This window comes from Penicillium cinerascens (assembly GCF_028974065.1).
Source record: "Penicillium cinerascens strain IBT 15544 chromosome Unknown contig_6_segment0_segment0, whole genome shotgun sequence".
Taxonomy (NCBI): Eukaryota; Fungi; Ascomycota; class Eurotiomycetes; order Eurotiales; family Aspergillaceae; genus Penicillium; species Penicillium cinerascens.
In genome coordinates this window covers 531128-545028 of record NW_026695295.1, presented here as the reverse complement: position 1 = coordinate 545028, position 13901 = coordinate 531128, and the positions used below count along the sequence as shown (strand labels likewise).

The window sequence follows — 13901 nt, the reverse complement described above, 5'->3', positions numbered from 1 at the left end:
TTAGACGGTAACAAGTCTGAAAGTATAGAACTGTATAGTCATGTACTGTCCTGCTACGTGTCCAAAAATAACCACCCCTCTCTCCATGCCATCGTTCGTTCATACCCCTCCCAAACTAGCAACTGCATTCCCCAACCTCCTTACAAAGTGGCCAGAAACGCCGATTCTTAGCAGCGTAAGATGATTATTTATCTGTGCTCCTGCGGCGCTTGAGCTGAACTGGCCCCTATTATGATCCAATCCCTGGGGGCTGCCAAGCTACAGACAGGGAAAGTGTACGCTCAAGCGCGACTGTCATGCCACTCCATTCACTCACCTGGGCTACCTCAGAGCCGTGATATTGTTAGGCGAGCTATTCTCACTAACGAGGGCCAGGGGTCAGACCCCACATTTTATTTCACGTTCATACCCGTGGACACCCGCTCGCCACCTTGTGCTTATATACAGAACCGATCTTCGCCTCGTTCCAAAGTTTTTAGCAAGGCCTCGTAGCTATCCATAACTAAAAAAAGCAAAATTCGGAAGCGCCAACGATATTCTACCCCCGAAGATAGCCTGCGAGTGACGCTGAAGGGTGAGAAGAAGCTGTCTTGGAAGGAGGTCACAGCTCACTTCCCGGCCGCAAGTTGTCATCATTGCGGGTGCACTATTCTACTAGATTGAATTCCCGAGAACCCAACGAACCTCGTCGTCATCGCGGGAAACGAACATGCAAGAGAATGAGAAGTGGGGCCCATTTGCTATGAGCCCCGCATTTAAGGGAAGCAAAAATGAGCTAAAGCCATCTACTTCAACACATACGACGGCGAGACAAGCGAGAAATCATGTTAAATACACAGAACGTTGGTCACTTCGCACCTTCACTAGTACTGCTTTATATTAGCTTTTTAGCACAGATTATAGCCGAAACGAATTCATACCACGATGGCAATGTTGCATTCAGGTTCTTCAACGATTCTTTCCATCTTGGGTCATCATACACATCTCCGTGTGTCTCTCGATGAACCATCTCCTTCGCATAGTCGAGAGGAGTCTTGCAGGTGAAGTCGGTGGCCGTGAGATAATGGTCTAGGACACCTTGGCAATTAAGAAAATTCATCAGATCCTCAGTAAAAGCACCATGAAGAGCTCCGTGATGCATTAATGTTCTCCCATCAAGATCTCTGGTAGCTGGATCTATACCCACGGTAAACAAATACTCAAGGATCGTGGTATCTGCTCCCTGGCGATGCATGATAAGATGTGCTAACGTTTGTCCGTTTTCATTCATCCAGTGCGGATCGGCACCTTTCTGAACAAGCAAAAAGAATATCTTGCTCCGAATTGATAGGTGAAATGAGCTCACATAGAGGCCCAAGGGTGAGTTTCCGGCCCTGTCTGACTGACTAACATCGCAGCCAATTTGAATTAGGAAATTGATGACTTCAGCTGAGCAAAAAACAGATGCAACATGATGATGTAACGGAGTTCTGCCAAAGTGGTCAAGGGAGCTCCAGACCTCTGGAAGCACACGATCGCAGATTTTTGACATCAAAGATAGGATATCCAGGCAACCCCTGGAGACTGCATAGTAAAATGGGCTGCGACCGTGGGAGTCCTCCAACATAATATCATGACCTTCTTCCACGAGTTTGCAAACCACGGCCAGATTTCCTGCTTTGCTAGCGAGGTGAAGACACGTCTGACGATCTCCGTTTGGTTGTAATGCATCGGCTCCATTTTCCATAAGCTTTTCCAAGATAGACAACGCCTGAGGTCGATGGAAGTCGATCAAATGTTGAGGATAGTCCCCATGATTGTTAGCCGTGTTGACATTGATAGATTCGCTTTCGAGGAGTATCTCAACAATGCGTATCCTAGTATTGCTGATGTTTCGATAGATATCAGAAGCTTCCGAACCCTCATGATCCTCAATGAAGTCAGTCAATGACTCGACGGCATACCGACCAACCTCCCATTCATCATCATTCCTGCGGCCAAGAAGCCCGTGCCTAATCCCAAGATGTAGAGGAGTGTCTCCAAAATCAGAACAAGCGTTAGGATCGGCCCCACGCTGAAGCAAGAGGACAGCCATCTCTGTACATGCATTGAGGGCCGCGAAATGGAGTGCTGTTAGCCCGGATTCCATGTTCTCATCCTGGCCCTTAACCATTCCATATGGTAAGCTGCTCACTGTGATTCGTCCGGGCCACGACCGCCTTTGAACCCTAGATTCCAGGTTCAAGCCATAGTTGAGAAAGGTTTGAGCAAGTTCTGTACGTCGGTCCCCAATTGCGTAGAGGAAAGGCGTCATGTTGCCTTCATCACAGATATATGGGGAGACCCCTTTGTTGAGTAGAGACTTTACCATATCATAATCAGTAAAGCTACCATTCATGCTTGCAATGTGAAGTACGTTTTGATGCTTGTTGTTTAAAGAATCCAACCGCACTTGAGAATGAACTAAGACACGCATGGCTTCAATTTGAGTGTTTTCAGTCGCAATGAGCAGTGGCGACTGTCCGTGGTCATCGTTGTCTTCCCATGCACCTTGAGGGGCGGTCAAGAGGAGGGGTATAATTCCCCATCGAGCTGCGACATGACTGACAGATATTCCTGTTCCTAAAGCACCCCATGATCCTCTTTTCAAATGGTTATAGTTTTCCAGCCAGCATTTCCATGTCTCGAACTTGTTTTGGAAGAAATTTCCATGTTCTTCAAGGGCAGTAAATTCTGTTTCGGCCAAGCTTGCATGCTTCGGCCAATACAGTACAGAATAACCCAGAAATCCGTAAGTCGGCTCCATAACTGACTTGTCCATACCGGGCCGACAATATTGGGAAATCAGCTCAATGCAGCGATATGACAGAACAAGATTGGATTTCACAGCTGTGAAATTATCCATCTCAGTCATGAGAAAATCTTGGACAGACCTATGCAGCAGTCGCACGTAGCTTTTATCGATGACAATCAAGAAGTGGCACGACTCAATGACCTCTTTGGTGAACTGGAGGCGAGTCCTGATATCCTCATCCAAGTATAATCGACATGCTTCGGCTATTTCCGCTATCTTCAGTGGTCGCAACGAAAATGTGACTATTATCAACAACATCTTCAGTTGTGAATCATCATGTGAGTTGTTGGCCTCGACCGCTGCACTGAGCAGATTTTGATATAAAGGATACAATCCACGAGGCTTAGCCAGTAGCGTCTCAACTGCCCTGCTTGAAGGTATCCCATGCAAGTCGCGACAGGCAATTCCAACCCATAGAAATGTTCCGTCCGCCTTCTCTTCCAATATTCGTGGCACCTTCTGCATAACAGACTCAGGATATTTCTTCCGCTTTGCAAGGTCCTGTACTTTATCTTGAATCATGGCTCTTAAGTCATTGGCTATCTCCTTGCACGAGCCGAGATCAACAGATCGAAAGGTGGATAGAAAAAACTGGATCTCGGGGTACGGACGACTGATGATTAAAAAATGAATTTTGCATGCGACCAGACTGGTCTCATTCGATTGTTTGAATGATTGATGAATTTGTTCAAGTAGTGTATCTTGCGATTCAGTATCACATTCATCGAGAGCGTCGATAATGCAGTATATCTCGGTACCGTTCAACGCTCGGCCGAAGTCCATTAGTACCGCCCAAAGTGCGTCAAATGACGTGAAAAGACGCTTTCCCTGAGCTTCATATCTTGGCATTATTTGTTCCATGAACGATGGATGTTTCTTAATGATTTGGTACAGGAGACCTCGTAACACAGAAGTTGCCGTTCTGTGATTCTCAGAGCTGGAATCACAGAAAAAAAACGAGAGAATACTATCAGTTCTAGAAAAATAACCCTTCTTGGGTAATTCTTCAGCAAGCATCATGGCCATTGTGGATTTGCCGATTCCCGGATTGCCGTGTAGCCACATGACGTTTTGTTCTATATTGGTTGCGGCCTTTGCCTGCCGAAACCAAGATATGACCTCTACTGATTCCAAGAACCAGCTGAAGGTCCCTGAGGTACGAGGTCCTTTCCTCCGCTTCCACATATTGAGATCCTCTTCCGGGTCGGTGACGAACAGATTTTCAAGACATGTTCTATGGTCCTTTTCCTTGGGTCCTTCAATGGACGGGTGGAAGTTATTGACGACCGAGCCATGGTTCAGACCGATCTGGAACCCCGAATTCGAGCACCCAAGTGATATTGTAGACGCCATCCTTCTCACGGGGACCGGTTCCATTCTCCGTATGGGTTTGTGAGGAAAAATGGCTGGTATTGATGCCGCGAAGGTCACGGTGAATGGGCAGAAATATAAATATGTCACTTAGACTCGAAGGTGTCGGTAGGCTGGAAACTCAACCGTTCAACAGGATCAGACAAGGTGAGGGTTGAGGGGTAACAAGGAGTTTCGCGACCGCATCACCTAAGCGCGCGCCCGCATCAGGGAACGGGGCAACTTCGTCCGCGATTGGGCATACGAGTGTGTCGAACTGCATGAGGTACGTGGTACTATTGGTGAACGAGTTGTGACTACGCCTAGTTTGCTTGCTTTGCACGGAGCCTTCTAGTCTTATGTTTCCGGATATGGAAGGCAATAACGGTCGGCACTGTACAAGGCCTGGTTAGAGCAGAAAAGCAGCTCTCACAACGCTTCCGGAGCACCCAAGCGACAGAGAGTCAAAGAGAATGCAAAATCAAACGAGGATGCCGCATCTAAGGATACGTATATGACCGAAATCACCTCCGATATAGCATTTGCGGTGTAGCTCGAAGCATCTCAGAAAATCTCGGATTCAGCAGGCCAGCCACGACTCTCTCAAAAATCACTGGACTATTGACTCTGGTTATAACGTCTATATGTGCAACGATCGTACCAAATTTGTGATGTTTGAGAGTCGAAACAACCGTCTCAAAATTAGAGATGCGCTTACAGGAACGAAGGGTGTTGGGAAACCGTTTCTGTGCCCGACGACGTCCTCTCTCCTCCTTTGACCGCCGCACCGGAATAGTCGGTTATTTGCGATACGGACGATGCAAAACAGGATAAGGGTGGAGATACCCTTATGTTGGTACCTCGGGATATCGATAGAGATATTCGGAACGAAATATCGTTTCTGGAGCTAGAAAGCGAAAGACAACAAATAATAACGAATGGTTTACCTTCCTTATAAACCACGATCCGGACGATAAAAATCTAGCATCACTTTTGCAGCATTTGCTGCTAGATTGACCGATGCACCACGATCTAGAGTATATCTTAACGATCTGCTACCTAAGCCGCGGAACTAGAAGGAGATGCTTAACCACCTATTAGGCGAAGGATTCCTGAGAGCAGCTGCTTTAGAGATTAAAACTCTAGAGTCAAAGGATATATTCGATGTTATTCAACGCCCAAATAACCTCGGGAAGTAGGTTCTCCCCTTATCAGCTAAGGTAGGATTTAGGCTATTCTACGTCGCGAAATCCCTAAATGTCCTTATCGTCACTGGCTTTCTTTATTATGACCTACGCCTCTTCCGGAAGCTTGTCATGGATATGATTTAGGTCGATCTTTCGCTTCTCCTTGTATTCTTTGACCCTATGTCCTGTTAAATCTTATTATTCCCTAGCCTTCTCCATTCAGTATGCAATCTATATGTACCCTCGTTCTTGCAATTTTTGCAGACTGGGGGTCCTTTCCTAAGCTTAAGAGTGCGCGAGCGCTCTTAGTCTATACGGTAGTGTAAGAGAAAGAGGGAGTATTAGAGTAAGAGGGAGGGATCTCCATCGACTATAACACAAGGCCACTCGAAACGATAGACAAGAGGGCGTGTTAAGACGGTTGAACCATCTGTAGATTGCGGCGAAAATTGTCCGTCTGGCTGAGTTCTGGGGTGACATAGAGAAGACGTGTGTGGGGATGACCGGACAACGGCGCTCGATGCCCCTGCTCTCGCATAACTCCCGCACAATCCCAGTGTTGACTTCGCGGTCTTCTCCGACAAGTCCAAGATCGTCAGTTCTAGAGCTCGGGCATGGAAGAAATGACTCGACTTGATCATAAGTCGAGCGAATTTACCAAGTTATCCAATTATCTTTTAAACTCACGTGGTGCAACCCACAACCTCCAATACTAGGTGATCGACATTTTCCGAATCGAGCGTCAGGGCGAGAATAATCGGTTCAATACCTCTTCTTATACGAAGGTCGAGAATAACGACCGCAGACTTCTTTGGCATAGCTCACGCAGCACCGAATTCGGTGGCATACTAAGCCAGGGTCTTCGAATTGCATCACCAGAAGCCCCAATCAACGGGTATATATTCGGAAAAGGTGTTTACCTAGCAACCACCTCAAGCAAGTTAGCAAACTACTGCTGCCTATACAACAGTGGTCATATAGGGTTGCTCCTCCTAAACGACGCCGAAATTGGTGACCCTATATTAGACCTTTTCGACGGTGATTACAACGCCGGCGATATCTATCCTATATGAAATTCGAGATAATCCAGTTGAATTCAGGTTTGAATCTTTCGTGCAACCCGTTGGTCTCTTCCATTATTAAAACGCGCGGACGGACCCGCTTGATCAGGTCACTGCCAGTGAAGACACAATTTGAGTTTGTCATTTTCCTTGATTCTGAGGAAGTCGATAACAGTTCAAGATGACTAGGTCGCTGCCAGTGAAGATACAAGCTGAGTTCCGCTTATCGTTGGTCTGATTGCTCACAGTATGCGCTGGCGAGAATGGCTGGCAGGGGGGAGAACAATGGGCGATATCCACGCGCAATTCAGACTCCGGAATGGTCATCAGCTAGAAAATTCGGCCTATTTATGTTCGCCAGGCTTGATGCGGATCTTGACTAGAGGACTATGGTAGAGCGGGAGGAGGCTAGATGACAAAGCCGTTAGCCGTGATTTTTCCCGGAATGGCAGCTTACTTGCGTTCTCGTGAACTCTTGAGCGCTTGCGTTCGATACTTCTGGCATCTCTGCTAGTGGTTCGGGCATCACTCTGGCCAGTGAAAGCTTGGTAGTAAAGAGAATTCCGAATACGAGGCTGGCTAGTGTCACCCGAGGCTGGAAAAGTAGGAAAGAGAAGAGAAGGGTGTTGAGAATTGGATGCCTTTTGAGAATTGGATGGCTTTATCATAAGGCACCAATCCCGGTCGGAATATCTCTGAATCCCGTCCGTCTTTCCTCTGCCCGAAGAGCTGCTGAATGGTCAGAATAAAGACCTCAACAGCAGCTGAACTGTTTACCAAGCATCTTCTATCTATCTGCTTCATAGATCATTAAGTAGCGTTGAAAGAAGCCCCTTTTGTACGCGTTTTTCATAGATAGGGGCTCCCAAAGAAAGGGCATAAATATCCCTTTGAAAACAGGTAGAAATATTATCAGAATTTTTACAGCCAATTACCAGGTCCATCCTTTCATCTGATCAATTGCCCCTGATTTGCTCAACAAAGGGGAGTGAGAAGGGGGCGGGGGTGAGAGTGAGAGGAAGACCCTGGGTAATCAAAATATTCAACCGTAGCGAAGCTAGGAAATTGAAAGTGCCATCGAAGTTCCAGTGATAGGTATCCACCGCATGACTATTGATGTCCGATGCCTATATGTTGATCAGCCCGGCTTGTCACACACAACTTCAGCCTTCAGGAGCTTTTTCGGATGATCGTCCCCGGGGCCTGTGTAACTGGACTTGTCAATCTGGCGGCATATCTTCCGAGTGTCCTTATGGATCAAAGATCTCTGTTTGTTCTGCTGCAGTCCTGGAGATGATGATTCTCGAGACTTGGACCTCCCCTTTTTCCTTCCTGGCACGAGGTCTCACCGTCACTACAAATGACTCGTCCTCGTTGCACAAAAACGGGGAGGCAACGGGCGGCCTCCTGCAGCGGCATTTCACCAGAGATTGCTCTCTTCCCATACACGTGGAGCGCCGATGAAGGCTTTCCCCAGTCTCTTTTGACCAGGGATGGCGAACCCGGTCTTCATTGAGATCTCGTCTCGCGATTGCTTCAGATTCACGGAGTCAACTCTCTGAATGTCGCGCATGGCCTCTGAATGTGTATTGGAGGCCCGTATCTTTCCCGGAGACAAGCCAAGAGTTCACTCTCAAGTCGAACAAGACCGGAGACCTGTGTAGCTATTCTATCTCTCTCAACATTTCCCACCCACAAACCTATTCCCCATTCCGAATGTCATGCATACTCGGCCTCTTCCCTCCCCTTTTCAGATCTACTCCGAACTGCCCTCGATTGATGGTTCGCCGGGTTTGCTTCTTTCCCTTCCCTTTCTATCTAGCTGCAGCGCGCTAAAAAAGCGCCCAAACGGACTTCATCCATATCGTCGATCAGGGCGCAGCGCTACCAAGACACTGCCGGCACTGATTTTCCAAAGCGCGCTCCAAAGCGCGCTTTGCGGGGTCAAGATCCCAGGAGGCGCTTGCTGATCAAAATGACAGGTGTCAACCTGTCATTTTTCATTTTTTTATTTTTGCTGCCTAGCTTTTGGGGGTTTGGGAGTTGGGCCCTGGGTTGAGACATGGCTGCCCGAGACAGCCTGAGAGGTCGGCGTTTGTTACCGTTGTCACTTCTCACTTGTCACAGACCTCGTCAAGGTACGAGCGAATACAAAGAGTACAGACAGTACAGACACAGGCCGAGACCTTTGGAATGCCTCAACGTTTCCGAGCAGACGCCTGTTTGATGCACCTGGAAAAGGCACGATGGAGTTGCAGCAGCCACGCCAATCAGCGTTTCGACCGGCCCCATGAGAAGAGCAAACATTTTCACATCTTGATCGATCCACGGGATTGCAGTGCCGGATCAACACCAGGAACTTGCTGCAAACGTATGCGGCGGTCTTCCGTTCCCCTACACTGGGTCTAGATCTGGGTCTAGCAGAGTCCGACAGAACCTAACAAAGCCCTAAAAACCTGGGAAAAAATAGGTGAAGATTGGCTGAAACATTTCTAGCGGAGAGGGCTCTCATCTCCCCGTCTGGACTTGTTCTCGTCATGGCCATCAGGTAATGTCCCGTGTGACGTTACTTTGTGAAACAACGCCTCTAAAACGCCGGAGCCGTGCTGCCTTTCGTCAGGGAGGAATCTGGTTAGGATGCACCACGGTTCCGTGCATATAATTTCCCCTGGGTACACCAAGCAGAAGGGAAATGTTCGAAACGGTGGCCCCATTTGAAGGGCCGTACTTTTTTCCCCGGGGTTTTACGGTGTAGGAGCCTTGTCCCCAGGATTGTAGAGAAGGGAAAACGCCTAGCTAGAAAATCAAAATCGAAATAAAATACCAGAGGGGGGGATGAAGGCAATCACACCGATTGTTACCAAAACATGGCCATAAATCGAACCCTACTTCCAGAGAGACATTCCTTCTCTTCTACTTCATTTGCGTTTCCCTTTCCCAGACATGACCGTCATTGACTTCTAGGAACATCTGTTCTACCTTGAGCCTCCTGGGCGACGAGTGAGTTGGGCTGTTGAGTTGTGCCCTGTGTAAGCGTGCTGACCTCATGGCAGCAATGGACTCCTTCTACTCTGAAAAACAGTCCGGGTTTGAGCCCCGACATGACACTTCCCTCTTCATGGCCCGGTCTATGCGCAGCATGGCCCAGCACGAACTGAATGACCGATCTTCCGGTTGTATCAGCCCTGCAGCCGATGTGGATAGCAAGTTGCGCAACCCCCAGCGACGTCGAGTGCCCGTCGCGGTATGTACACTCCATTCTTTATAACCTGGAAAGCCCGTTCTGACACATCTACAGTGCCGCCGGTGTCGAAAGAGAAAGATCAAGTGCAGTGGCGACACTGGTGACGGCCAGGGCTGTTCCAACTGCCGTAGTGCCGGCAACACGGACTGCCAGTTCCTACGAGTAAGTATATCTCCGGACCAGGCTGTGATGCAAACTGACTTGCTTCAAAAGGTCCAGTCAGAGAGTCTGGGTACCTTCAGCCAGTTCCCTTATCCTCCCCCAGGAGCAGCGATAGCACCATCTCATCTTGGGGGAATGTATACATCTCAGACTTCCAGAAAGCCCAACATGCTCTCCATGGGCTCGTCTCCAGCCCGCATGACTGGTTTCCCGCGGACCCACGAGTTTGACCTGGGCGCCGATTCTCACGTCTTTCCAAGGCCCGTAGGCGTGGATTCGATCCCATACGAGAACGAACAGTCGGTCAACTATAGCCAGTCTCCAGCATACATGCTCCCCAGTGCACCATCTGGGTCTACTCTTGACTATGGGGCGTCACCATGGAGCCCTAAGATCTGGGATTCTATGTTCAATGTCAACAGACAGACCAGTGGAGTCATCTACCCTGATCTGGAGACCAACAACTCTCTAACGCAATCTCCCTACTCCTCCTACATGCTTCCCAGCCAAGGAATCTCACCAAACGAAATTTCCCAATCCGCCACTGCCATGACTGCGGTTTCTTCGGCAGATGGCCCAGGGACAGATCGGACACTCCCAACTCCAACCTGCCACAGCCAGCAGTTGCCCAGCAATGCAGCAAGTCTGAACGTGCTATCACCAGAATCAAACCTTGCCCAAATGTCCGAGTTTAAGGACAACTTCTGGAACCAGCGATGCGACACCACGCCCGATCAACGGATACACACTGTCCCACGCAACGCCCCCAAGTGTAGCCATACCAGCACTGCCCCAGAGCTCCTCTTCCCATACGTCCCTATGCCCACTACCAATAATGAAACAACGCGACCACTATCCTCCACAGCTACAGGGCCGTCATCCGCAAACAGTGCCGCCACGTCATTCGCAGGTCTGGAGACACTCGACCACGACTACAAATGTATACCCAACGAGAATTTTCGCCGCAGTTTCTCCCGCGAACAAAGCGCCGGTCAGCGTCTCGCGATGATCAACGACTGCACACCCGAAATCTACGGATACAGCAGCGAAAAGAAGAGCCGCGACAGCGACAACCGCTTAATGAACGGATTCTCATATCAGCGCGTGAGGCACTCAGACCCACCCGGAGCTTTCTCCTTCAATCTCCTCCCAGACACACTGCCAGAATACCACCGGTCCGTGGTCGAGAATGTCCACCGGCCCCCAGTCTCGCCGTTGGGTAACCAGGGCGCTTACTAGTCAGTCTTCACGTGGATACCGATTTTATCCCATAGAAAAACCTCACATCCCTCTGGGATACGACATGTAGACCCCTGCTGCTCTGTCGGGGGGAAACCGGACCGGCCGAGGACAACAGACCCGTCAGAAACAACTCGTCTTGGATGTTTCGCTTCATGCGGCTTATTTAGTGTCTTTTTACCTTTTTACTTTTGTTCCTGTAATTTGTGCATGTGCTTGATGCGAGGGTCCCTGTTTACTCCTTTTGATTCCCCTTTTCAATCTCCCCTTTGCTTTACCGTGCCTTTAACCTGTCAAACCACATCAAACCTCATCCCCAATATCAAGCTTGTCCCACATCAATTACTCTATTTGTTTCTATTGGAGGCGGGGATTTCTTTTCATCCCATTTCCAATTCCAATTCACCTAATACCCAAATTCATACCCACACCCTTACCTCCGCATGTGTACGGCGGTTTCTATAATATTTATCTTTGATCTCTTTCATTATCTGCCATATCCCAATCCCGAGGTTCCGAGGAAGTTTGTCCACCGGCCGGTTATTTTTTAATTTGCGGTTATTTTGATATCAACTCTGTTTTCAAAGTTCCCAAGGTTCAGGTTCTGCCGTACTAGCACGTGAATGAGAAAATGAAAAAAAAGATGTGTCGGACAAGTGAGAGTCGAAGGACGGGGGCTTTTGAGTGGCTACTTTTGTTTCAATGGAAGGCTGTTTTGATTTGGTTGAGGTAGGGTAGGATATATGTATTGTTATTTAATATCTCGTTAATGGGGAGTTTATCTCTCATGCTTTCCGTCTCGTGATAATCAAATGACATTGACATATCGTTCAATCGGTTCTTTGTTTTTGTTAAATACTACATCGCACAGATATGGGGACTAGATGAGATTGACCGCACGACTATATGTCTACCCATGTCCGAGAGGCCATGTCATATTCCGCTAGGCAGTTCCTGACATTCCTACTCTCGTGCCTCGTCCCGAATAGAATCATTTTCTGTGTTGGGTTTCCAGATAGCACCATTTCGATCCCACCTATCCTCAGAGACTCGGGTAAAATCGGCTCTGTGAGGCCCTGCGATCCCCAACAACTAGACAGTTTATTGGAAATAGATGCCATGTCACCGAAAGAGCCTCTTTCCTCAAGCTCCATGACCTTGCGTGCAACCAATGCCGCTATTGCTGAATCCCAAATACCCTCTCGATGGGTCCAGCTTCCAAGAAGTGCGATAGCTCGAAGTCTTATTCGGTGAACCCGACACTTCATAGTGAGATAGTACAGTGGTGATATGCAGCCCAAGTCCATGACCGAGCTGCGCGAATGGACAATTTCATCAGGACCCATTTCTGATGATGGGAAACTGTGGTCGGCTCGGCTAGTATCGGATACCAATTGAATTTCATCCAATAAGTGAGCAAAACGATAGATTTGGGAGTCATAAGCCATCTCATCTTCGGAGCACAGGCATAACTCGGCCATAATTGTCGTCATAGTGTGATGTATGGTCAATATCTGAGCTCCCCTCCTTCCAATAATATTGGGCATATTTTGGATGAGGCTCTCGTGGGAGCATTTCCATGTCTTTAGCCATCTCCTAAGTGCCCTCAGTAACTTCTTTCGTTGTTCAATGCGGGATTGATGGCTTGGGCAGGAGTCCCCCTCTTTGAGCTGGCAGCCGGTACTGCTCAGCAGCAACGCATCGTCTGTTAAGATGTCTAAGGTTTTCCATGCTGCCTTGAAACAGCGAAACTTTTGAGGAATAGAACTGCCATCGTCTCTTTGAAAGGATGGGTGAGTATTCGAGCATGATTGCTGGGACAGTCTGTATTGAATATCCAGCCTGGAAACCGCCTCTACGATCCAATCATCTGCCACCGTGGGCTTCTGGATTGTAATAACTGAGCAGTCACGGTCTTCGGAGACTGAATTGGCCTTTTTGATTATTTTTAATCCGTTCTCGATGTGAGCTTGAGCGGACTCCAGATGACCACGGAGGCATTCCAACGAGATAAAAACAACACAAGCGATGAGAATAACCTGAAAAGAGACCTTGTCTTTCTTTGCCAAGTGAGCTTTCAAATAATGTATTGCCTTGACGTAATGACGCAAGGCAAACTGGTCAATTGTGGCTCTTTCGTCGGTTGTTGTATCCAAAGTGTCCGTTTTGTGCACAGCGCTAAGCGCAAGACTGGCATGTAAGATTGCAGGCTCGCTTAGACTAGCCTGTAATAACAGGTGGGACCAAAACTCGGACAGGAAAGTGCCTGGAAGCTTGGGCACTGTTCGGATCTTGAACCAATCAAGGTATTGCTTCTCTTCCGCGCTCGCAGCAAGACACAATGTATCTATTGATTGTGGGACGGTGATCCCGTAGGGCGGAAGGACTCTAGGCCGTGAAAGTTGCGTTCCTCCCCCCGAAATGCTGTACCAACCGCACGCGCGACCTGTCGACGCGCATCGGTGGCAAGCCGGGTACACCTCATCGCACTTGACTTTACGGATCCTAGCGCCATATCAGTCTTGCTATGCAGCCCCAACGGGCCATAGTTCGAATAGGTACATTTTTAGACTCACTTGCAAGTACGACAGCCATTCTTGGAATACATCGCCAATTTGAAAGGCTAAGTTAGGCAAAAGACGTGGGAGTCGTCCAGGATGCTGGACTTTAGCGGGAGTGCATGTGGCAGTGGTTGGCGATGAGCTAGAGTCACCACCGGAATTTCATTGTTCCTTGTCATTCTGATGTTTATTTGATCAGGTGCTTCCCAAACACATTGCCAGAGGTAGTAATACAGGGCTGTTTTCACCGCTGATTGGGCACAC

At 48.4% G+C, this 13901-nt stretch overlaps 2 protein-coding genes across 2 annotated transcripts; one reads left to right on the top strand and one right to left on the bottom strand.

Annotated features, from left to right (window-relative positions):
* Positions 1-847: 847 nt before the first annotated feature.
* On the bottom strand, positions 848-4210 carry N7498_006201 (ankyrin repeat domain-containing protein; the record flags this gene model as incomplete). Its single annotated transcript, XM_058453263.1, has 2 exons — positions 848-869; positions 921-4210. 2 exons carry the CDS (start codon positions 4208-4210, stop codon positions 848-850), a joined length of 3312 nt encoding a protein of 1103 aa, XP_058307454.1.
* Positions 4211-9561: 5351 nt separating this feature from the next.
* On the top strand, positions 9562-11076 carry N7498_006200 (uncharacterized protein; the record flags this gene model as incomplete). Its single annotated transcript, XM_058453262.1, has 3 exons — positions 9562-9675; positions 9730-9837; positions 9889-11076. The coding sequence occupies 3 exons, from the start codon at positions 9562-9564 to the stop codon at positions 11074-11076; spliced, it is 1410 nt and encodes a 469-aa protein (XP_058307453.1).
* Positions 11077-13901: the final 2825 nt, after the last annotated feature.